The 23,304-nt window shown below is 28.9% G+C and overlaps 1 protein-coding gene across 8 annotated transcripts; it reads right to left on the bottom strand.

Moving 5' to 3' along the window:
* Positions 1 to 6,676: 6,676 nt before the first annotated feature.
* LOC137824426 (Integrase-type DNA-binding superfamily protein) lies at positions 6,677 to 14,178 on the bottom strand. 8 transcript variants are annotated; one of them, XM_068630072.2, is made up of 7 exons: positions 13,967 to 14,178; positions 12,600 to 12,780; positions 12,364 to 12,494; positions 9,893 to 9,977; positions 8,009 to 8,192; positions 7,152 to 7,273; positions 6,677 to 7,072 (listed from the first exon to the last, which is right to left on the bottom strand). In XM_068630072.2, exons 2-7 carry the CDS (start codon positions 12,640 to 12,642, stop codon positions 6,945 to 6,947), a joined length of 693 nt encoding a protein of 230 aa, XP_068486173.1. In that variant the 5' UTR covers positions 12,643 to 12,780; positions 13,967 to 14,178; the 3' UTR covers positions 6,677 to 6,944. The 8 variants fall into 8 exon arrangements, with proteins under 8 accessions (XP_068486173.1, XP_068486174.1, XP_068486176.1 ...); XM_068630073.2 differs by having other exon boundaries at positions 8,009 to 8,189; positions 13,768 to 14,168; XM_068630075.2 differs by having other exon boundaries at positions 8,009 to 8,189; positions 13,967 to 14,138.
* Positions 14,179 to 23,304: the final 9,126 nt, after the last annotated feature.

Genomic DNA, 23,304 nt, shown 5'->3' on the forward strand with positions numbered 1-23,304 from the left:
TGTCATTTAAGTTTAAAAACATCAGTAAATGAGTGAAGACATTTTCATCTAGCACTTACACTTTGAAAAAAAAAATAAGATAAATGAGTCATTATAGTTTGTTGTATTGTATACATTTGTCCTTTTATTACTATTTGTTAGTAACTTCTTTAATGGATGAATAATAATAATGTTTAATTATATAAAATGTTAAATGATGCAACTGAAAATTATGTTTAAAACATGCTGTCGAGAAAATATATTGTTATTCAATGTTAGTGATATCCATTTTGAAGAATAAAAAGGTCATTACTAAAATCTTTGAATTTGTTACAAATGAAGTCTAAGTTGAGATTTAAATTTGCACCAACCTCCTAGGTACAGGAGGGAGAAGATTCATCTAGCTTTTTCTCTAATTACATAGTTGGATTCACTATGATTCTTTTGTTGTAAGTTGAATTTGGATTGTATATCCGAAGTTTATTTTGGTTGCCAAGTAACTATGAGGTCATATTTTAATAGAAAATGTATCCAAAAATAGTTATCATTTATTCTGATTTTGGGTCTACTAATGCATAGTTCAATTTTAATTTATGCTCTTCGCCATAGCTTTTACATAGTACTTAATAAATCCAGTATAAATAAACCTATTAACTAAAGCACATTTATACTGTCAAATAACAAAATAATTATAAATAATACTTGTGTCCCAAAAAATATATTGGACAATATTTAATATTATCACAATATCAATCTCATAACGAGGATGAATGTGTTAACATGAATAAGGTTGTTACCTCCACACCTTCTTCAGAAATCCCAATAACTCATTTAATTTCATATATACCCTAATGTAAAATAGTTGAAAGTTATTTAATTTCATGTATATCCTTATGATCCTTATGTAAAACAGTTAAATAATATGGAGTTTTCATTATGGAGGTAAATGGGGAAAGTGCATGAAGAGTGTGGTGAAGGGTGTGGTGGTGGTTGCTTTCGTCATGATTTGTCGGTAGTTTGTGATTGTGATAGTCGTAGGTGCATGTTTGCCATGGATTTTTTTTGTTTATAGTCTGTTTTGATTATATTTTGAATTGTGTAATCTAGAGATTCATCGGATTACACAAGATTACAAAATCCAAAATAATTTGAAATTTGTTTATAAACAATTTGGAACATCTTCTTGAATTTCGAGAAACGTTTTGGATTGGTTAATTCGTAATATAATGTATTTTAGATTGGTAATTGATGAATTTGTGCCTTCATTTCGTTTTGGATTCTTGAATTTTGAGATGAATGGCGGAAGCTTCAATGGATGAGATGAACAAGGATGACTCATATAGAGCTATGGAGCACATGGACGTCCACATGGCAACCTAGGAGTGGAGATGATTTAGCATGGAAGGTGTGAGCTCAACATGAAAAACATGACTCCACATGACACCTTCTCATTGGAGAGTCTTATTTTGAATTTTCAAATTTTGGTTCCAAAATGTTCAACCCTCTCTCCTATAAATTGAGGTGTTTGACACTCATTTTCTAAGATTAATAAATAAGTGAAATTGCTGCCAAAATTGTTAGCCATCTCATTTCTTTGTCTTGTCTCTCTAGGATAGACACTTTAATATTCTTTACTAGCTCAAGTGATAAACACATTTCAAATCATTTTGGATAGTGTAATCCTTAATGTGTTTCTAGATCGAGGAAAATGTTTCAGATTGGCCAATTCGGAGTATGGATAGTGTAATCCTTAATGTGTTTCTAGATCGAGGAAAATGTTTCAGATTGGCCAATTCGGAGTATAATGTTCTGGAGTACAGAATTCATAAACCTTTTCCAGATTTGAGAATACATTCCAGATTCTCCAATCCTTGTTAAAAAAATATTCATAAATCTTTTTCAAATTCAGGATAAGTTTTGAATTTTATAATCCAAAATGTGATTATAAAACGAAAAAAAATGATAGGAGGTTCAAATAAGTGAAAATCTAGTGAACAAATTTCAATGAAAAATCAACATTTTTTCACTACAAAACCAACACAAATCTCTAAGCAAGATGGTTAAACAACAAATTGACTATAAAATGCTCCTAATAAAACCACCAAAATACTTGAACAAATGCAAATATTAAACGAAATGGAATGTCGTGGGTGCGTTGTGAAAGTTAGGAAAAGTATGAAGTGTGTGGATCAAACAAACACTCATACTAACATAAAAGATTATCGATTTTTCTTGCATAAACTAAGGTCATTCATCAAACCCTTCAACTAGATACCTTCCTTGGTTACTTCAGTCAATGATATATACTCAACTTTTGTGGTCAACAAAGCTTCTATTGGTTGGATAGTAGCTTTCCAACTTATGAGAAGTCTGTAAATCATAAAAAAAATAATAAATAACAAATCGTCTAACATCTAAGTCTATAATGTAATAAGAATTAAAGAACCTACCCAAAGTGCTTTGTGAATCACCCTGACACCAATGTCTCAGACCCTTAAGGTACCTAAAGATATGTTTCACATCTTGATAGTGTTCCTTGCTAGGATTTATCATATAACTACTCTCTAGATTAACTATTTGGGTCAAGTCTAGTCTTGTGGATACCATGACATACACCAAACTTTCAATTGTACCTGCATAAGGAAAACAAGTCATGTATTGATCAATTTAGATTGACTAGAACTAATCTCATCGAGACTATTAAATATTATTAAATATAATGAGATATTATATATATTGTTAGATAGTTCTATATATGTAATGAGCTTAACTTATATTTTTTGTATTTTTTTTTCATATAAACATAATCATATGTGTTTCGTATACACAAGGAATTTATCCTATTTTTTCTTTTCTTTTATTTTAATATGGTATCAGAGCATATTGGTGAACCCACTATTCACTAGTATTTTTCAGCCACTGCCCCATCGCCTCCTTGACGTCGGAGTCGTCGTTGTTGTTGTCAATTTTGTTGGTGACTGGATTTGTCATTATCATCTATGGCTTCTTTTGTTGCCATTGTGGCTTATGTTGTTGTCACTATGCCAGATCCTCTATTTATACTAATCATGCCAATGTTCATCTCTCTATTGACAAATTGGATGGAACAAATTATGCACTTGGACCTCAAATATTCAATTATGGTTTAAGAGTCAAGGTTATGTTGATTGTTTTACTCGTCCCAATGTTGCTAAAAAGGAGGTTTCCCGTTGGTTGAAAATTGATGTGCAATTATGCATTGTTATTAAATCTACCATTCACTCATCTTTAAAATAAATTTTCAGTACCTATGAGATAAGTTCAGAAGTTTGGAAACAAGTAAAGTTATTATACATCAATGATACTCAAATCTTTATGGTGTGTGTCAAAATCTCCTCACATTTGTTGCTCTCAAACGTCTTGATGGTATAATGACAGAATATCTGGGTAAACTCGATGCTCTTCTTCATGATTGTAATGAGTTATTGACTCTTGCCTCCACTCCTTCTCAAGAACTAGAGTAAAGATCCAAGTTTTTCATGTTACTGGGCTTACATGCCCTTTTTGATGATTATTCTCATGTTCGTGATCAAATTTTGGGATCTCCTATTATGTCCAATTTTTTTCTGCATGTGTCAGGTAAACACAAGAATTTAGCTACATCCAAGAGCTCAGCTAACCACTGAGAATTCACTATGAAATCAAACCTAGATTACAAATAACACACCAAGAGTGATAATCTTGAACCCCTCAAGAACACGCACCACTCTTTGGCAAAACACACAGTATTAAGAGCAACCCTCTGAAACTGCACCACACCAAATCACACATAAATACAATGTTCAAGAAAAAAGGAAACAAAATACACCTAGATAATCCAAAGATTAAAGTTTAGAATACAGGACCCAATCCTATTCCACACTTGAGAATGATCCAAAGCTTTGTCAAATCTTGAAAACTGTTTTTGATAAATCTCACTTTTCTTAGTTAATGCACAATAGCGTAAAACAAACTTTTTATACTCCAATCAAGTGGTTAAAATAGTTAAATCAAAAACCAAAAGCAGTTGGAATCATTTAAAACACATTGGAACATCCTAACATTATTTTGTTAAGGTTTTCATAAAAACAACCAGTTGAATTCTCGAAACAACCGGTTGAATTAGTTTGATAGCAAAGTCAAAACAAAGTAAAGTTTTTCAAACTCATTTTAAAATCCATCAAGTGTCAAACAATCGGTTGAATCAACATTTCAACAGGTTGAAATTTTACACTCTTTAGAAAACTCATCTTTTTCAAAAGGATTAAGATCAATTAACCTTGGATAATCTTAAAGAGTAGATTAACAATTCAAAGACTACTAGACACACACAAAAAACCAGCAGCAAAGCCTTTAAGCATTCCTCTTGGATTTGGAGACATCAAAACACCTTGTTCAACATTAGATTGTCTAGCCTAGGATACTATTAAAAAGTTAAAATTAGCTTCCCTTACTCAAAATACTTATCTTCATAGCAACCTCCCAAAATAAACCAATACATTTAGCCAAATACAACATAATTTTGATAAAACAAGTTGAGATGATGACTTTTCTCAACTGATCATACTAAGATTAATGACAAAATCATTGGAAAAAATATAGAACAAAAAACCTTTAGAGTAAATAAAAACTTACAATGTTTGAAAATTTAATCGAGTAGTAATGATCTTTGACTCTTCATCTATTGTGAGGTGCGATTAGATTCTAAAATACATGAGGTAGGAGGTTAAAAAGTTAAAAAAAATATGAAAAAGAGAAAAAAGAGAGTGAGAGAGAAAAATTTGTGTGTTTTGTTTTTACCGGAGGTTATACAAAGTGTCAAGTTAAGACCAAAAATAATTAAATGTTATAGTAACTATATTATAGACCATTTTAAAGACTAAAAATATTATTGGTTTCTAAATTAGTTTCTATTATTGATAAATAGTTTCTAAATTGGTATCTAATTAGCTATCAATGTTTTAACTACCAATTATTTAGATTCTAAATTTGGTAGCTAAAACCTTAGTAGTTAATTAGATATCAATTTATAAACTATTTGTCAATAATATAAACTAATTTAGAAACCAATAATTTTTTTAATTTTTAAAATGCTCTCTAATTTAGTCACTATAGCAACTAATTATTTTTTGTCTCTAAAATCGGTTTCTATTTAATGATTTTCTTGTAATGAAAACTATTTTAAGGCCTCCCTCCATACTCCATACCTTCCTCTTCCACCTCCATATTAATTGTGAAAAGTCAGTTTTAACCTTTTTAAAAAAAATTTAAATAACTCAAAATGAAGCAAATCTCATTTCTTTAAATAAACTCAGTTGCACCCCCGCACCTCATACCTTCCTTCTGCATACTTCCCTTCCAATTGCATCACTTTCATTCTTCTCTAGTTGTAGTGTTTGAGAGAGCAGTTTCATCATTTGAGCGTGTGTGAGAAGGTGAGCGAGAATATTTGTTGTATTCAACGCTCCTCGATGCAAATATAATTATCTTTTAGTTTTGTACTTCTTTTTGCACCTTGTTGCTTTTTTTATGGGTTTTGTGACTTTGAAAAAATTGAAAAAAAATCACCACGAGCAACCATCACCACTTGAAAATGAAGAAAAAAATATCATAATCTCCATCTTAGTGAGATGGATATTGTTGGAATTAAAGAAAAGTATGGAGGTGCAGAAAGAAGATATAGAGGTACATGAAGAGTATGCCTTGTTTTAAACATATCTAAGGATAAGAATTGTCAACTCAATAAAGTTCAACTAAAAGTTACTAAACTGTGTAATAGTTTAAGTAAATTGCACCAGCCTTATCAGTAGTTGAATGTTGTTATTCTAGGGAAGAGTGAGGCTTTAATTCTTTTCTTTAATATTTTAGCAATTTCTTTTCCTATTTTCATGTCACACTGTCACTAACACAACATCTATATCATACCATCCTCCAATGCCTTCCGATATAAAAATCCTTTTCAACCTAAAATATTGTTATCAAATACATGTTTTCTTGTTGATAAAATATATTTATTTAATAAATTAAGGGAAAAATTATCTCCAAACTTTAAATTTAACTAAAATGGAAATAAGAGAAAAATGACTTTGATGGTAAAAATTGAAAAATATATACCTGGGATTTTAGGTATAATACGTACTCAGCGATACAAAACAGAATTGAATACAGATACACATCATGCAAATTGTGTGTTTAAAAAAGAGAAAGATAAGAAGGTTTATTCTATTATAACCAATTATTCTCTATAAAAAGATCCTAAATGTTAGAAGAGAAAAAAAAAATGAAATTATCAAGATAATTGTGTGATCATACAAGAATAGAGTATAACTTGATTATATATGTGAAAAAATATTACCATATGACACGATCAAAGAAAAAGCAAAAGAAAATCATTTGTGGTTTAGACAACTAAAATGATCACATACTATAGTTTTCTATCAAGTTTAATGATACCAGATTAATCAAGCAACTAGTGAAATCAAACTATAGTTGTTCATAAATGTGTTGGTATATTTATATATATTAAGAGTCTCTATTCTAATCATTTAAATATTCTAAAATATGATCAATGTTAGTCAAAGAACAATTCAATTAAGTGTTTGAAAAAATTTCATTTAGGCATAAATCCTTACTTACTAGAAATAAAGAACAGCATATTTATTCTCACCAAGTGGAAGAAAAGAAGAAGAAGAAAATGGCTTTGCACTAGTTTGACGGATAGATAGAGTTCAACAGTTGGTAGTTGACACATACTAATAACATTGGATGGACTCTTTATTAGGTTAAGGTGTAGTAATTGGCATAAATGAAGGATGATCAATGTCATCAAGGTCTGATATAATGCTGCATTTTTCTACAATAAAAATGGGCTAGCATGATGTAGAGTTGAAGTGTTAAGGCTAAAGGTTTTTCATCTCCACTCTTAGGTTATTCCATAATCATGTAATTCAAGACATAGAAGTTTCCTGTTCTGCATCTTCACTCACTACTCCTTGCTTAGTGTCCCAATCATCTTTGGGCAGTGGAAGCATATCATGACTATTACCTGGTCCAGGACTAAGCCTTCTCTTGTGTTCTACCAAAAAATTGTCTGCAACTGTTAAAATTTGAAGAAGAAGAAATCTAGAACAAGTAATGGTTCAAAGAGAGATTACTTTTGCGTGTGATGGCTTGTCGAGTCATTGCCAAGAATTCATCCCATTTAAATTTACTAAGTTCGCGTTTCTCTTCCTCGGGAAGCTCAAAATTTGGCTCTCTCCCACACATGAAAGCAGCCCTACAGACAAATAAAGAGATAATGAAAACTTGACCATTACAGTGTTGAACCATTACTTTGTTTGAGCATTAACAATGTTTTATGGTAGCTAACCTGCATACATAATGAACTTTGCTAGATAGTAGAAAGTGAATGAACAATAGGCTATGTAAAGCATTGGTCAAAGTGGAGATATGAAAATAAAATTAACACTGACTACGAACACAACCACCAAGTCTTCACATGTATCAATCAACACCACTGAACCATGCACATACATACAATCAAAATAATATAAATAGCTTCCCTACTATCCTATAAATAAAATTAAAGATTTCTTCAAATTGTCTAACACTGGAAAACTGAAGAGTGTTTGTCCGGAGACTGTTCTTATCTCAAACCTGACACTCTGAACAATAATAATGTGCTTAGATTCAAAGTAGGTCTGCTTTCTCTTTCAGCAACAGTTTCAATTTAGTTTGTGGTAACTAATATGATTATGAAGTGGGGAAAAAAAATCATGTTAGGATATGGAAAAGAGGAAGAAAAGGGATAGAGAGTAAAAAGCACATGCTCTAACAATGAGAACAGAAACAACTAGGTGTACTGACAGGTTTTTTTTTTTTTTTTATCAGCAAAAGGTGTACTCACAGGTTATCAATTACAACTGAAGACTTGCATATTCTCACTATAACTTTGAGGCATCCATCCAAAGGAATTAGTGCTGGTAATAATTTGTATAATTCAAAGCAATACCTATCATATAAGTGAGCAGCTTCTTCTTCTGATCCAACAGTCCCGAGGTGGATCTGTTTCTTGTCCACCTTAATGGCAGCTTGCCACTTCATATTTTTAAAGTACACGCCTCTCATTGAGCATGGTTCTTGATTGTGCAAATTCTTTCGTCTGTGTCGTTTTCTACGTTTAATAGGAGGTCCTGCTAAATACAGGTAAAGGAGGTAACAGAGAATACAAGCATAAATAAAAAGTGGTCCAACAGAAAATTCAATGCAACCCTAAACGAAGTTGTTCAGTTTTAAGATAATGTTTTCTATTTCCATTTCCTGTTTTCACTAATAGCATGTTTTTACTTTATTTATTGCTTTTAAATATTTCTCCAGGAAAGCATTGCGTTATTTTCATAACTTCTAATTCCAATACAAATCTCTCAGCATTGTGTTATTTTCATCATTTCCAATTCCAATACTAATCTTTGAAATGAAGTAGTGAAAACAATGTGACTCTTTTGTAATTATGATTAAAAGCAAGAAATATAAACACTTTCTCAAACTAACTAGGCTGAAAATATGTCCATGTTAACTCAGTATGCTCACAATCAAACTAAATTTCCACCATAAACATCTTTATGCTCAGTTCCTTTTCTTGTCATTATGTACTGCATGATAACAAGGATAATGGGTTATCCATGAAAATTGCATTCCTTGCATTAATACAATTGATGCCACAAAAAACACAGGAAGCAAATATACAGTACACAGAAGTTAGAGATCAGTCATTTTATATTGCTAATTCCCATTGCTAAGAAATTTAGGTAAAATGATATACCAAACCATTGCATTCCAATGAAGTTAACAACATACCCAATGTAATTAATGAAGCAATTTTAATGGCCATTTAAATATGATTAAATAACCATATGCAGACATTCACTTAAAGAGAGTACGGAAACATTTATACCAGAACTCCAAATTAGGTATTTTTCCTCAAGATATATAATCATATTAGCACATGGAACAAATGTACCAGATAAGGAAATCAAACACACATGACACATTTGAAAAATAATACCACAATTTCTTCTCACTAATCATTTGTATTATCGGAATACAGTTTTTTACTACCAAATAGACCCTTCTCCATGTATCATCTTAAGGTTTTTACTAAAATATAGACACTGTTTGTAGATAACTTAGATCTGTAAACAAACTCCCACAAAGTGTTTCAATTAAGACATTATGAATTTTACTACAAACCTAACTCCTTTATTACCCCTCATTTTCAAGTCATGTGAGTTTAACTATCATTATGTCAACTCTTTTTTTGTGTGTATAATTCCACTAAGGGTTGTTAACTTCTTATGAAATTCTAAAAATAATGATAAATAACTCAACGAAATTAATAAAAAAAATTCAAACACAATGTTAAAAAATTGTTTGATGTTAAAATATTTTAGATATATTTAATTTGATGTTAAAATATACAAATTTATCTAAGTAGATTAAAAACAAAAATCAATTCAAATTTGTTTGGATTTGAATGTGATTTGATTTTAGCTTCAGTTGTTGACACTGACGGTTTCCCCCTCTTTAGTTAAGTCATTCAACTTATTATTTTAAGGGTAACAAAATGTAATTATCAATTTAATTCCGTTTAGTTCACATTTTGTGTTCCAAACAAGAAATCTGAATGGTCAAACAATTTAAAAATTCTATTTTTGTTAATGGGATCCAAACATGAGAATTGACTTCTAATTAAAATTAAACTCATTCTAAATTTAATAATTATAAACATATCTTAAAAGAAACAACATTTTACTAGGTAAGGTGGCAAGTCATTATAATAAACTAAACCAGAGATAAAAAGAAAACAGGAAAGAATTGGTCTCTTTAACTGACAAACCTGTGATTGGTTGAATAAGCTGTTCTTTCGATGAGCTTGAACCAGAAACATTCGATGATCCTGGTTCTTCTAGAACAGCAGTGTTCTGATAAGCATAAAACAGGTTAGTTTAAGCTTTTGGAATAACACAAAATACCAAGGAATTAACTTTCTAATCATATCAACTTAGTAAACATCTATTCCATAAGTACTAATTCATCAACCTGTAAATGGTAATCAATTTAAAAACTTCTTAATTCTAGCATTAAAAGATAGAGATGTGAGACATCAATCAATTAACCACCCCTACAAAATGGGATAAGGCTTCGCAGTAGAGGTGGTTGGTGTAATAGATCCATGCAAAAGAAGATCAATACAAGAACAATTATCCTATGAGAAATGGGAATATTTATGCAACCAGAGATATGATGCTAAACTATGCAAGCTATCATCAATGGTCAGGAGTCAATCACACAAGTAAACTTGACACTACAACCAAAAGTATCCTTTTTTAGTTAGTCAGAATGGAATGTCAATCCAACATACAACTTCCTTCTCTGTTTTTGTCTTGGAAATTGGAGATGCTCCAATGAACTTTGTTACACCAGAAAAATAAACACATGACTTCCTTCTATACTTTTGTCCTGGAAAGTAGGGATCCTCCAATGAACGTTACTGAACCAGACAAAACAAATACATCCCAACTTGTTTCTCAACATTTTCATCTCTATTCAACATGAGACTTATTACTCACACACTCTTGCACGCCAAGAGTACCATCTATTAGTCCAATACGTATATTGGGTCAGGTATCTATGTTCTTTTGTTTTAATAAACAAAAAAATGATGCAAAAGTAGGATGACAAGAAATCCTAAAAAAATACATCAAGAATGCAAGAAAACTAAACATCTTTGAACATAGAACATGTAAAGCATGTCGATCTATCTGTATATCTAACAAAGACACAGAAGACCATTAGCAAAACACCAAGTCACAATGGAACTCAGGAGACAACAATAAACCAGTAAAAATTCTAGAATTTCTTTCCAACTATATACACCAAATAACCACAATCTGATAACAATTCTGAAATGTTGGAAAATAGATCTCTATTGATTTTGAGTCCTCTAAAATTAACAGACATACTTTTATGATCCAAGAGAAAACCCATCAACACCAAACAAATCATTCAAGAGAAGAGAAACTGCTGACCAGTGCAAAAACAAATGAAAACCATTTTTAGAATCAGTCAGCACATTACACAATAAATAAGTAAGAGACAACGTAAGAGCTTTTGAATTTGAAACATATCACTGATATTAATGTGGTTTAGAACAGCAATCAAGCAAAAGATTTGACCTTGGAGGGAGCAACTGACTCCCAAATTGACTTTACCTAAAATGAAAGAATCCCTGCTCAGAGATGAAGTGAAAAACTGGAAAGATTGGAAGAAAATAAACAAGAGGCATTAAAAGATCAATAATAAAAAGCTTCTAATCTATTCACCCAATCAGAGAAAACACAGATGGATGTTGATCAATAATAAAAAGCTTCTTTTTCTTCTTCTTTTTTCCTTTCCTATGTTAAATGTTCCATAATGTTGCTTAAAATTCTAAACATTGGAAGACAGTTCGGTCCATTTCCGGTGTGAGCATTATAAGATAACCTAATATGTAAGAACTGGGAAGAAAATAACTCTGGTGTGCAAGTTATCATCCCATGGTGAATGATTAATTAAGTCCAATAATTACTAAGTATGAATTTTTCATATTAGGTTTAAGCAAGAACATTTTGAAAAATTGACAGAAGGAAAAAACTAAATCCAAATAGATAAAAATTTCTAGAAATATTCAGACAAAAGGCAGACTTGTAAATTGTGCAGGAGTATAAGTCTTTAAATGTACAGGAATTATAATTAAGACATTCCAAGTAAAATGAAAATTTGAAGACAAAATGAAATGTTACCAATGGTCTTTTTACCTTATTTAGTAAGGTCTATAAAAATAAATTTGGATAGTTGGACCACCAAATTTATCCAACCAATTACCAAAATGACAGAGAAAAGAGAAAAAAAAAAAAAAGAGAATTGTCCAACCAACCACTTAACATTACTGTAAAGATGAATGCTAATGACAAGAGATTCAGAATGAATCATTATTTAAAAACTGGTACTCTCGAAATCAATTTGAGTAATTCTCATTGGTTGAATTATCCTTTATGTAAACATTTTCAAAAGAAGATAGAAAATGCACTGATGCCAAAATTTCTTCCACACCTGGATTTTTCAATTAAATTTACAGCATTGTAACAAAAAATAAAAGAAATGTTTGAATGATTCTGATATGTAGCTAGTTAAAATGGAAAATGCAAAATAAAAGATGTCCTAAACAGATACCAGTCAAAAAATCTGAAGTACATTTGCAAAAAAAAAAAAAAAAGTGAGGCTTTAAAAAAGTGTATATAAATCTATCATTAGTAATGTTGTCCATACACTGTCCAGATTGCTTGCATCATCAGAAAGCACAGGCTGCTCACTCTTGGGTTTGGCTTGCTGGGTTGAATTTTCAAGACTAGATAGATTCTCACAGTATAGAGGGAGTGGAGTGACAAAGGAACTGTTTCCTGCAATAGAAAAAATATATTTGAAACAATGTCAGTTAAGTTTAAGATACAATTCATAAAAGTATTCCATAACAAATGAGAGAAACATGTTTACCAACTCTTTACCTGAACAAAGTCCCAAGAGTCTGCGCCTTCTCAAGCTCACCATCTCTGATTTAAGTTTTCTTACCAAATCATGAAATCACAGTGATTAACTTCTTATGATACCAACTTTTTCCTTCAATGCAGCAGGAAGAGTGAGCACCACAAATAGAATGGTTCAGGCGGATGAAAGTAAAAGTTAGACCTACTAGGACAGAAGAAAGTTCCAAGATCAGTTCCATGGTGTAAAACCAAATAATGTCATGTCAGATATTCAAAAATTTACTATCAAGTCTGCAAGAAAATAATTTGCAGCCAATGAGTAAAAGACAAAAGGTGTCTTAGAAGATGCACATGACTATCTATACCACAAAAAGAAATGATCTCTTCCAAGTTCTGGGACCAAAAATAGATAAATAATGATCAGAAGTGAAAAGTAAGGAAGGGAAAACACAGGATTATACATTCAGAACTAGATCCCAACAAAACAAGATTTAGCAAATCATCCTGCTTTGACTTTTAACCAGTGCAGACAAAGTGATCATGTGCTTCATGTAGCAAAACTTCTATAAACAAACACACACACACAAATGCAGAGAAACATTGATCATAAAACAATTCCAACCACTCCAGAATAAACTCGGTAAACAATTGTTCAAATCAGCAATCCAATTTGATAACAACAGGAAGTATCACCAACCCCTTCAAAACTGAAAGATGAAAAACTATTTTCAAAGGAAAAAAAACCTTTTTTTTTGGAACCAAAGTTGATAATATCATGGTTTGGGTAGAGAAAACTCCAACAACATTATACAAAATCCAATTCCGGAAACAAAAATCACCCGCATGAACCAAGTCTTTCTCTCTAGGGTGAAGTCAACCCCATCAACCTACCACCTTTTGGGAGGGGACCGTACAGGCGAAGACAGACCCATTTGACCACACACAAACACAAACCAAATAAAACATTCAGAAGAAAATTCAAAGAGACCCAGAAAAGCCAACAAGAGAAAGACCAAGTCTTTAGGCTCTTTCGCAGTCAACTCAAAATGCCCATGACCAGAAATCTCATCACACACCAAGGAGGAAAGAAAGAAGTGAAAAACCTCCAGAAAGACATAACACAAGAGACAAAAAAAAAAGAACAGAGAAAAAGGAAGGCAAAAGAAGCCATTGTTGTTGGGAAATATACCTGTAAAAATAAAAATAAAAAATAAAAAAAAGTGAAAAGGGTGGGATAAGGTGGCAAGAGAGAAGAGAAGTGGTGAGAAATCTGAGGCAAAAGGCAAGAGAAGAGGTAGAATTATGAGAATTTAGGGGAATAGAAGGTGGTGAGTGTGGTATATGAGATAATGTGAGTTGTGTTGTGTTGTGGCTCATGCATCTACCACCTTTTGTTTTTGTTTTTGTTTCTCTCTTTCCTTCTTGTGTTGTGTTGTGATGTGTGTATAAAGGAGAGAAAAAGGGTGGTGGAAGGGAAGGGGTGGTAAGGTGTATGATGGTTGTGGACAGAGAAAGTCTTGTAGAGAGAGAAAGAGAGGGTTGAAAAACTAGAATGAGAACGTAACTAATAGCTGCTCTCTCTACTTTAATAGCGTTCAATGTCAATGTTACCCTTTAAAGAGCCAACAAATACCACTGAGGTTAGTTACGTTTTAGACATTCTTCTTTCCCATATTGCCCTTCTCTCTCTATTACCTATCTATTTCTATAATTGTACAATAATTCACTGTGTTTCTTTGTACTCTACCGCCTCTTTTTCTGCTCTTTTTTGCGCACTTCACTCCACCTTTCTCTTCTCCTTCTCACCCGTTAACACTTCTTCTTTAATCCTTCAACAATTTTTTACTTCCATTTCAACCTTTTATACACCAAATCTTCATCATACAAAAATAAAAACTAATTGTGTATTACTTGAGTATCATTCATTTTAAATTTAAAAAATTTCAAGTAAATTTCTTCTTTTAAATCTCTTTTGCAAAATTGTGCGGTTATTGATAAAATTACACTGATAAAAAGACAACTAATTCTGTTTTCACAGTATTTTAAGAGTATATATAATCAATTATTTAAATAAATATATGATTTTTTCATTCACTCAAATCTAATCTGTTTATAAAATTAAAACAAAAAAATATAAATCAAAACACTTGATAATTTATGATTCAGAAATACTGGTTTTATTGTGCAAATTGATTTAAATTCTCAAAATTTGTAAACCATGAGCATTTAATTTCAATATCATTAAATTAAGTATAATAATTCAACCTATTTTAGGTTTTGATCAATCTTATAAAGTTCTAAAGACATTAACATATAACATAGTTCTTATATTTATAACATTTATAAAATATTTCATCAACTCTATAGTATCAAACATTTTCATTTAAAAAAATATTTATACTTAGATTCTCCATATTACTCCTACACCTGATAAGCCAACACACCATTATAAACTAATAGAAATTCATCTTATATGATCATAAAGGTGATAATCTGAGATAATTTTCTTCAATTACATTAGGTATAATCTTAATTGTCTCTTTAGCTCTCCTTTTAGAACAAAAAATATATCATTAAAAAACTTTAAACATAATACTTTTAAAAAACAAAACAAAACTTTAAACATAATACTTTTAACAAATTTATTTTTAAAAAATAATACTTTTACAAAACAAAACAAAATATTTATCTATAATTATGAATAAAAATATTCGTTTTATAACTGTTATTTAATATTTAATGTACACGATACTAATTATACCTTTACTAATATAGTTTATTTTATTATTTTCCCTTATAATTATCAATATAATATTATTTTATCTTTATATTTTTGTAACGGTTGTTCTAAATTCAATTAACTATCTATAATAAATTATTTATTTTATAATTATATTTATAAAACATTTTTTTAAATTTAATAAAATAAATTATTTCAGTAATTACAAAATGAATTATTTTATTTTATTATGCTATCATACTAAAAGTATGGATACACATTTTTTCATATGCAAAGAGAATACACAATTAATATTTTTATTCCACTTTTAATTATTTTATAATGTGGCAGTAATATTTAAATATCTATACTTAACTCACATAAACATTTACTAAAATTCAAAAAAAATAAACACTTAAGACATGTGTATATAGAAATATATATGATAATGTATAATGATATTTGCAAATTATTATATATTAATTAAAAAATTATTATAAATTTATAGAATAATAATATTATATATAAAAAAAAATATTTAAAAATGACGGATACATTCACGTGTGTTTCCGCTAATTATGTATAATATTTTTAAACAAAAATAATTATACATAGAAATAGTTACTTGCCATAACTATTTATCTTGATGAACTAAATAAGATAATTACTGAGTTAATTTTTCTTGCTCCAAATACTTAAATTAAAAAACCAAAATTCAAACTAGATATTATGGATTAAATTAAATAATCTCATTACATCGCATATACTTTATTTATATTTAAATATTCATATTCAATACAATATACAGGAAAAATTATTAAATAAAAATTATTTTTAAAAACAAAAGTAATTAGTTATTATATTAAGTAAATTGGTTGACGTGTGCTCACTACTAGAAAATTATTGAATAGAAACTAATTTTAAAAACTAAAAATAGTTAGTTTTTATATTGACTAAATTAGATATTATTTTAGAAATTAAAAAAATGGTTTCTAAATTAGTTTCTATTATTGATAAATAGTTTCAAATTGGTATTTAATTAGCTACCAACGCTTTAACTACCAATTATTTAGATTCTAAATTTGGTAGCAAAAATCTTGGTAGCTAATTAGATACCAATTTAAAAATTATTTATCAATAATAGAAATCAATAATTTTTTTAAAATAGTATTTAATTTAGTCAATATAACAACTAATTATTTTTTGTTTCTAAAATTGGTTTCTAGTTAATGATTTTCTTATAATAGTTGGCGTTGCAAATGTGGTGGTGGGTTGTTTGCATAGTATCAATTTAGTGTGGTGGGGTTATTGTTTTATGTGTGATTGACATTTATTCGTGTTGCAGTTGTGGTTGTCAGCTTTTAGTCGTTCATTGGTGATTGCGGTCATCAAAACTAGGTAACCATGATGATAAGATGAAATTAGTATTTTGCAAAACAAAACAAAAAAACATAAATGACCACATATGTCAATTTGGGTAACCACATCTTTAGGAGTGTAGTATTTAAGTTCATGTGAAAGAGTTTCTTATTTATGTTGGAGTCGTGGTGATTGATGTTGAATTATTCGTTGACAAAGTGATTGTGGTCACCGAAACTGTGTAACCATGATGATAGGATGAGACCAACTGGTGACTGATAATAGAAACCAGTATTGTGTAAAACACAAAACAAATGAACACATTGTAAGAAATTATGTAAATTAATTTCTATAAAGTGACTTACATGACTTAGAGTTTGGACCTTGGGCCCAAATATGATTTAATAATAATAATAGAATAAATGGTCCATTGATTAACGTGAGAAATATATATCTGATGATATACCTAATGAAAACCTACATCTGATGGAGATTGGGAACTAAAGGCTATAGGGTTCTGTCTTTGCAAATAATAGTTGTCTCACTGTTAACCATCACGAAAGTGTGTGACAAGAACGGAATTGTCTCAAGTATGATCACTCATGGTTCAAGGTAAGTGTTTATTCCTTCATCGTATGATTGTGTGAGAATCATGATATGATAAGATCTGTATGAGAACATTATTGTATGTGTTCAATTGTACGTTAATTCATGTTTTAATTTACACACATATGTCAACATGAATAACTACAACGACTGCAGCAGTTAATATATGTGAAATGTAAATATTTTATATTATCCTCTTCCATCTTTAAAAAAATGGCATATCATAATTCTTAGTTGAGTTTGTTATTTGGGTATCAAATTGTAACACCCTAACAATATATCTAACTATTACAAAAAAAAAAGGTTTTACACAGTTCTATATAAAATTTAGCATTTTTCAAAATATTCTTAATATGTATTTAGGACATAAATACAAAACTTTTAGAACCAAGCCCTAAAATAAAGTCCTAAGGTCTCTCAAATGTTCTTGCACTTGTATCAACATCTACATGTGTACGTATAATCATCGCAGTTCACAATACAACAAGTAAGGGTAAGCTAATGAAAAGAAATTTCATAACATACTCAATACATGCAAAAAGTATTAATCAAATTAGTCATTCAAAAATTTAGTTTTGATATTATCATATAAAATCCGAATATCAATTACATCATTCATATATACCACACATGGAACTATTTGCAACCACAATTATTGGATTTCATTTCAATCTATAGTACGTCAATTCCAATCACATTGACTACACATGAATCCATTTGCAATCACAATACATTGATTTTCTTTCAATCCTCAATACTTCAATTTTATTTCAATCATATTGACTACACATGGATCCATTATTTTTCGGAAGACTCATTGAGTATGCCCATACCAGAGACTAACATTTGGTCCAATACCCCAAGACTTAGATTTACGCACGAATATAAGAGAAATGATCAAGGTAAGTACAAACATCCAAAATCGTGTGACTATAAGCGGTCATGGTGTGTACTGCGACTTGGATTATCATTGAAGCTAGAGGATCTCAGTTAACAATAGACTTTTCATACTTAATGTATTAATACACAACATCTCATACATTATCCCAAATGTATGACATCAAGTTCATACAAGCTTTCATCATTCACATACAATACATATCAATCACTCATACATTATTTAAGATCTCTCAAATCAGTTACACATATATCTCAATTTCATACACATTCCATCATTCACACCAATCCATATCATTTAGAAAATGCACAATTCAATTTATCATACAAATCATTATTTACTTTTTATTTTAATAAGGGTTATATTTATTTATTTTAAAATATTCAAATTACATGAATTTATTCAAATATTGTCATTAGAAAGTTGTAATCAATTACAATTTAAAAAAAATACCAAAGGTTTAATTCACTTTTATGACTCATAAGAAAGAAATAAAAAGGTAGCTAAGCAAAATGACAAATGTTGTCAAAATTTCTTAAGCCAACTAAACAGGGGCTTAAGCCCACGAAATATCCATTTAGCGCATGAAATTCAACTTGAGCAAATTTATGACAAACAACACCCAAAAACTACAGCTAAAATACCCTTAGCGCATGGAATTTGGCTGCATGGATTTGAGGTTGAGAGCATCCAAAACTGCACCTCAAATCTGCTTAGTGCAAGGAAATTTTGCTGAGAAGATTTGTGGTCGAGATCTCCCTTAACTTTGCATGTAAAATCTGCTTTAAGTGCAGGAAAAAACGTTGAGCTAATTTGAGGGTGAGAATACACAAAATCTGCACCTCAATCCTCTTAGGCTTGCGTTGAGCATATCTAACAATTTTTCCAAACTAAAACCCCAATTTGTACCAGAAATCTAACCTTTCCAACACCTCAAAATCGATTTATTTCAAGTTGTATTTTAAAATCATTTCAATCAACATACAAGTAACTTCTCTTACTTGAAGAACTTATCTCCAAATCAACCTTACAAAGTTTAAGTCGAAAATGTTATACCAAACTTGGAGACCTAGAACAAGTCATCCAAATGTAGCCAAATTTCAATATATGGTAAAATGAGTTAAGATGGTCACTTTTCTCAACTAACCCCACTAAGATTGATGGTAAAATAATAGGAAAAACACAAAGAACCATGAATCTTTTGGACAAAAAGTAACTTATTGCGTTTGAAAATCTGATTGAATAGAAGTAATCCATGACTCCTCAACTAGTGTGAACTAAGATCAAATTCTATATAGTAGATAAATAAAATTTGAGAGGAGAAAAATAAAATAAAAAATGAGAAAGGAGGAGAGAATATGGTTTACACAAAACTACTATTGATGTTAAAAAAATCTTTTTCTTAGATGATGGGATATAGAAATAAGAAATGTCACATTAAATGGGGTTATCCTGTAAGTTTTACACCTAAGTTAAGTTTCATTTTAGATTATTAATTAATGGTTTGAACATCGTAATTATGTTATTAAACAAGTCAAATTAAGGTTTATATTTTAATCTGTATTAATAAAATCATTTCAATAATTAAAAATGTACAAAATAGTTTTAATATATATATATATAAAATATCATAATTTTGTGAAACTAAAAATTAAAATAAGGTATACATTTATAAACTTTTAATGTTTAAGATACATATACAAATTTAAATAAAACATGCGTACCATATTTAAATTGAACTTTCAAATATTAATATTTATTATTAATAAATGTTTTATATAAAATAATTAATATTTGAAGTTATTTTTTATATTTTGAAAATTTAAAATTTCTATTAATTTGGTTCTTCACCATTTGGATCTATTTCTTTTAATTTAATATCAATTTTGTGTCTGATAATTTTTCACTAGACTAATCTGTCTGATCCAATTAAATTATAACTAGTATTAATTTAAAATCTATTTAAGAATACGTCTCTATCAAATTGAAAAAAAATATCATATATATATATATATATATATATATATATAAAAGTCTGACATTGAAATTTGTGTTTTAGTTCCTAATACACTGTACCAAGAAGAACAAAATACCTATTAAATAACAATATATTATTTTCTTATAAAAATTGAAACACTAAAAGATGGAATGAAGAATTTATTTTATGTCTATAAAAGAAAAATAGAGCATAGTTTCTTTGAAAAAAACTATTTTCTATTTTATAATTAATTAATATTTATTTTATTTTATTACATAATATTAATTTCGATTGCAATGTTTGACTTAAGTGAAAGAATACCAAAGTTAGAAGAAAAAAAAAAGCACAACTACAATATTCCATTAGTTTGTTATATTAGAGCCTTTTAAAAACTATTATAATTCTTTTAAAAAAACTATATTATTTTATTGAGTTAAGAAAATAAAAATACTATATTATTGTCATTAAATTAATTTGATAAATAATCAAGTTTTTTATAAAAAAAATGTTAATCTTTAATTTCCAATAATTATATATATATATATGTTCGTAATAATATTTTTGACAAACTAATCTATTTTCAATTAGAATAATTTCCGTGGTGGTTGAAAGTCATGATTTTCAAACACAAATTAATTATCTAGTATTAAACATCTCCTAACAGTTTAATGTTATGGATTTAAAAATGTTTGACAGTATACATAGTACGTTTCAATGTATTTTAAACTCATATTCTATGTTCAAAAAATTAGCATGTGTTATTTAAATAAATGTTGATGTTTTCAAAAGGAAACAACAATGATATGTAGCAAATAAACAATCTAATAATTAGTCAAACCTAAAGTACTCATAACTTTGCATGGGACCACTTGGATTACAACTCTAAGTGGATTATTAAAGCTTTTTTAATTAATCAAGATAATGTGACAAATACACAGCACGAGTTTAAAAGAATAATCTATTATTATTATTATTATTATTATTATTATTATTATTATTATTATTATTATTATTATTATTATTATTATATGATTACGTGTTTGTTGGAAATGTCCACACTATTTCTCTTAATCACTGCCTCTATTTAATTTTTTTAAAAGAAAATGTGTAAAAGGATATAATATTATGATTATCATCTGGAGAGGAAAAATACTATTTAAAGGAAGATGTCATTAAATTATTTATATGAACATCTCTAAGGGAAATAGATTTCTCCTAACTGAGAAGTTTTGTAACACATTTTCGTTTATAGACAACGCTACTATTTTGATTCAGGTTAGTCTCTCACAATCTACTGAACACTATGGAAAAATTACAACACTGAATTTATTTATTGAATTGCTTAAATTTTTGTGAAGGGAAGTCATTTCGTATTTTTTTTTAAAATAAAAATATTATTTATATTATTAAAGTAGGCTCTAAAGTGATTCTTTTATTTATATAGAATAAAAAAATATTTAATTCAACACAACACATATAAAAGTTTTACTATACGAAAATAAGCAATTATACTAAAATAAGGAAGGATAACACACTTGCACCTTTGTTAAAATTGGTGCATCATTAAATATTTAAGATAATAAAGAAAATTCTTAAATACATATGTAATAATATTTTTTTTTAATTAAAATGTGTATATATGTATAATATGAGCGATTTAATTACTATAGAGTACTTACTAATTAAATCTTATAATCACTTATACAGTATTAAATGTTCTTATCTCTAGTCATGTGGGATCTCTTGCGACGAGATCCAACTCATGTGTGAAACTATATATTTATGGGTAGTCTGATAGCGGGTGACAAGATAGGTCCAACTCTCGTTAAGATAGACTCTAAATGACTTTGATACCATATTAAGAAGTGAATTTTAAGTCTAATTCAACTTTATAAAATCAATTTTTTTTTTAAAAAGAAAAGTTTTCATGTTGGGTATCACTATGCAACTTGACATCTCAACTATGCTAACACTCAAGTAATAGCAATCATTTGCCATCACATGAAAAAAAAATATTATAAAATCAACTTATAAGGTGAAGTTTGTAGAGAACTCCAATAAATATTTATTTTTTAAAATATTTTTAAAAGCATCTCTAACACTATGATTCTTAATATTACCATAATTGGTCTCATACATTATAAAAACACCACTCTTAAGAAATTAGAAATTGAGTTCCTTTAGTACATGTTGATTATTTAAGGAGTTGTTAAGTTCTTAATAAATAAGAGTACATGTTGATTATTTAAGGAGTTGTTAAGTTCTTAATAAATAAGATAAAGCTAGTTGAATGAGTAAATCAATCTTTAACCATCATATTTTTAAAAAGTGAATGATTTGATAAAGAGTGGCTCTTCTTTTAGTTAGTGAGAGGTATTCTAAATGATTGTCTTAATGTTACTATTTAAGTAAATAAAAATGAAGTTAATTTAAAAATAACTCTATTTCCTCTTTTATTTTATTATTCTAAATTGCATAGTATGTAGTAGACCAAGATTACTTTGATCAAAAGGTAACACCCTACACTTTAGTATATGAGTACGTCTTGGATATAAATTAACAATATGAGTTATAATTAAATACATAATGCATGACATAATCCAATGTTAAGACAATATGGCAAAATAAGAGAGATTTGTGAAGATAAAAAACATTAAAATAAAATAGTTACTTTTCATTAATATGTATTTTTTTATCTTAATAATATCTTGGCTAACTTGAACATCATAGTCTTTATTTTTTTTTAAGAAACACCTTCATAAAAAAATAAAGGACGTCTTATCTAATAAATGAGTTATTTGACATTTACATTTGATGTCCTCCAAAGGATCGAGTAACACATTTTTCAAGGCGATATATTATCAACAAGGAACATGGAAATCAATGGAAGGAGATCGTGTTAAGTATAACAAAACATACAAAAAACACAACCATAGTAGTGAAGCAACACTTTTGAATAAATTTTGAAAGGATCTTGAAACCTTTAAATGAACGAAGAAATATAAGCTCCACAATAAGAAAATGCTCAAACCGACAATCAATGTAGAAAATAATAAGCACAACTTTCCTTGCTTCTTTGAGGATAACTTCTTTCACTATCATTTATACAGAGATGGTGGAATGGACAATGCCTTGTGATTCTAGCGAATGAGTTTCTATTGTTTAG

Source organism: Phaseolus vulgaris, chromosome 8 (assembly GCF_051622355.1).
Source record: "Phaseolus vulgaris cultivar YP4 chromosome 8, ASM5162235v1, whole genome shotgun sequence".
NCBI classification, from domain to species: domain Eukaryota; kingdom Viridiplantae; phylum Streptophyta; class Magnoliopsida; order Fabales; family Fabaceae; genus Phaseolus; species Phaseolus vulgaris.

Bases quoted from the DNA above. Each gene is read 5' to 3' on its own strand.
- LOC137824426 (XM_068630072.2), bottom strand. From the start codon at position 12,642: ATGGTGAGCTTGAGAAGGCGCAGACTCTTGGGACTTTGTTCAG. The intron at 7,274-8,008 runs GTATTGCTTTGA...ATTTGTCTGTAG, and splicing joins GCTGCTCACTTATATGATAG to GGCTGCTTTCATGTGTGGGA. The intron at 7,073-7,151 runs GTAATCTCTCTT...ATTTTTTGGTAG, and splicing joins ACAAGCCATCACACGCAAAA to AACACAAGAGAAGGCTTAGT.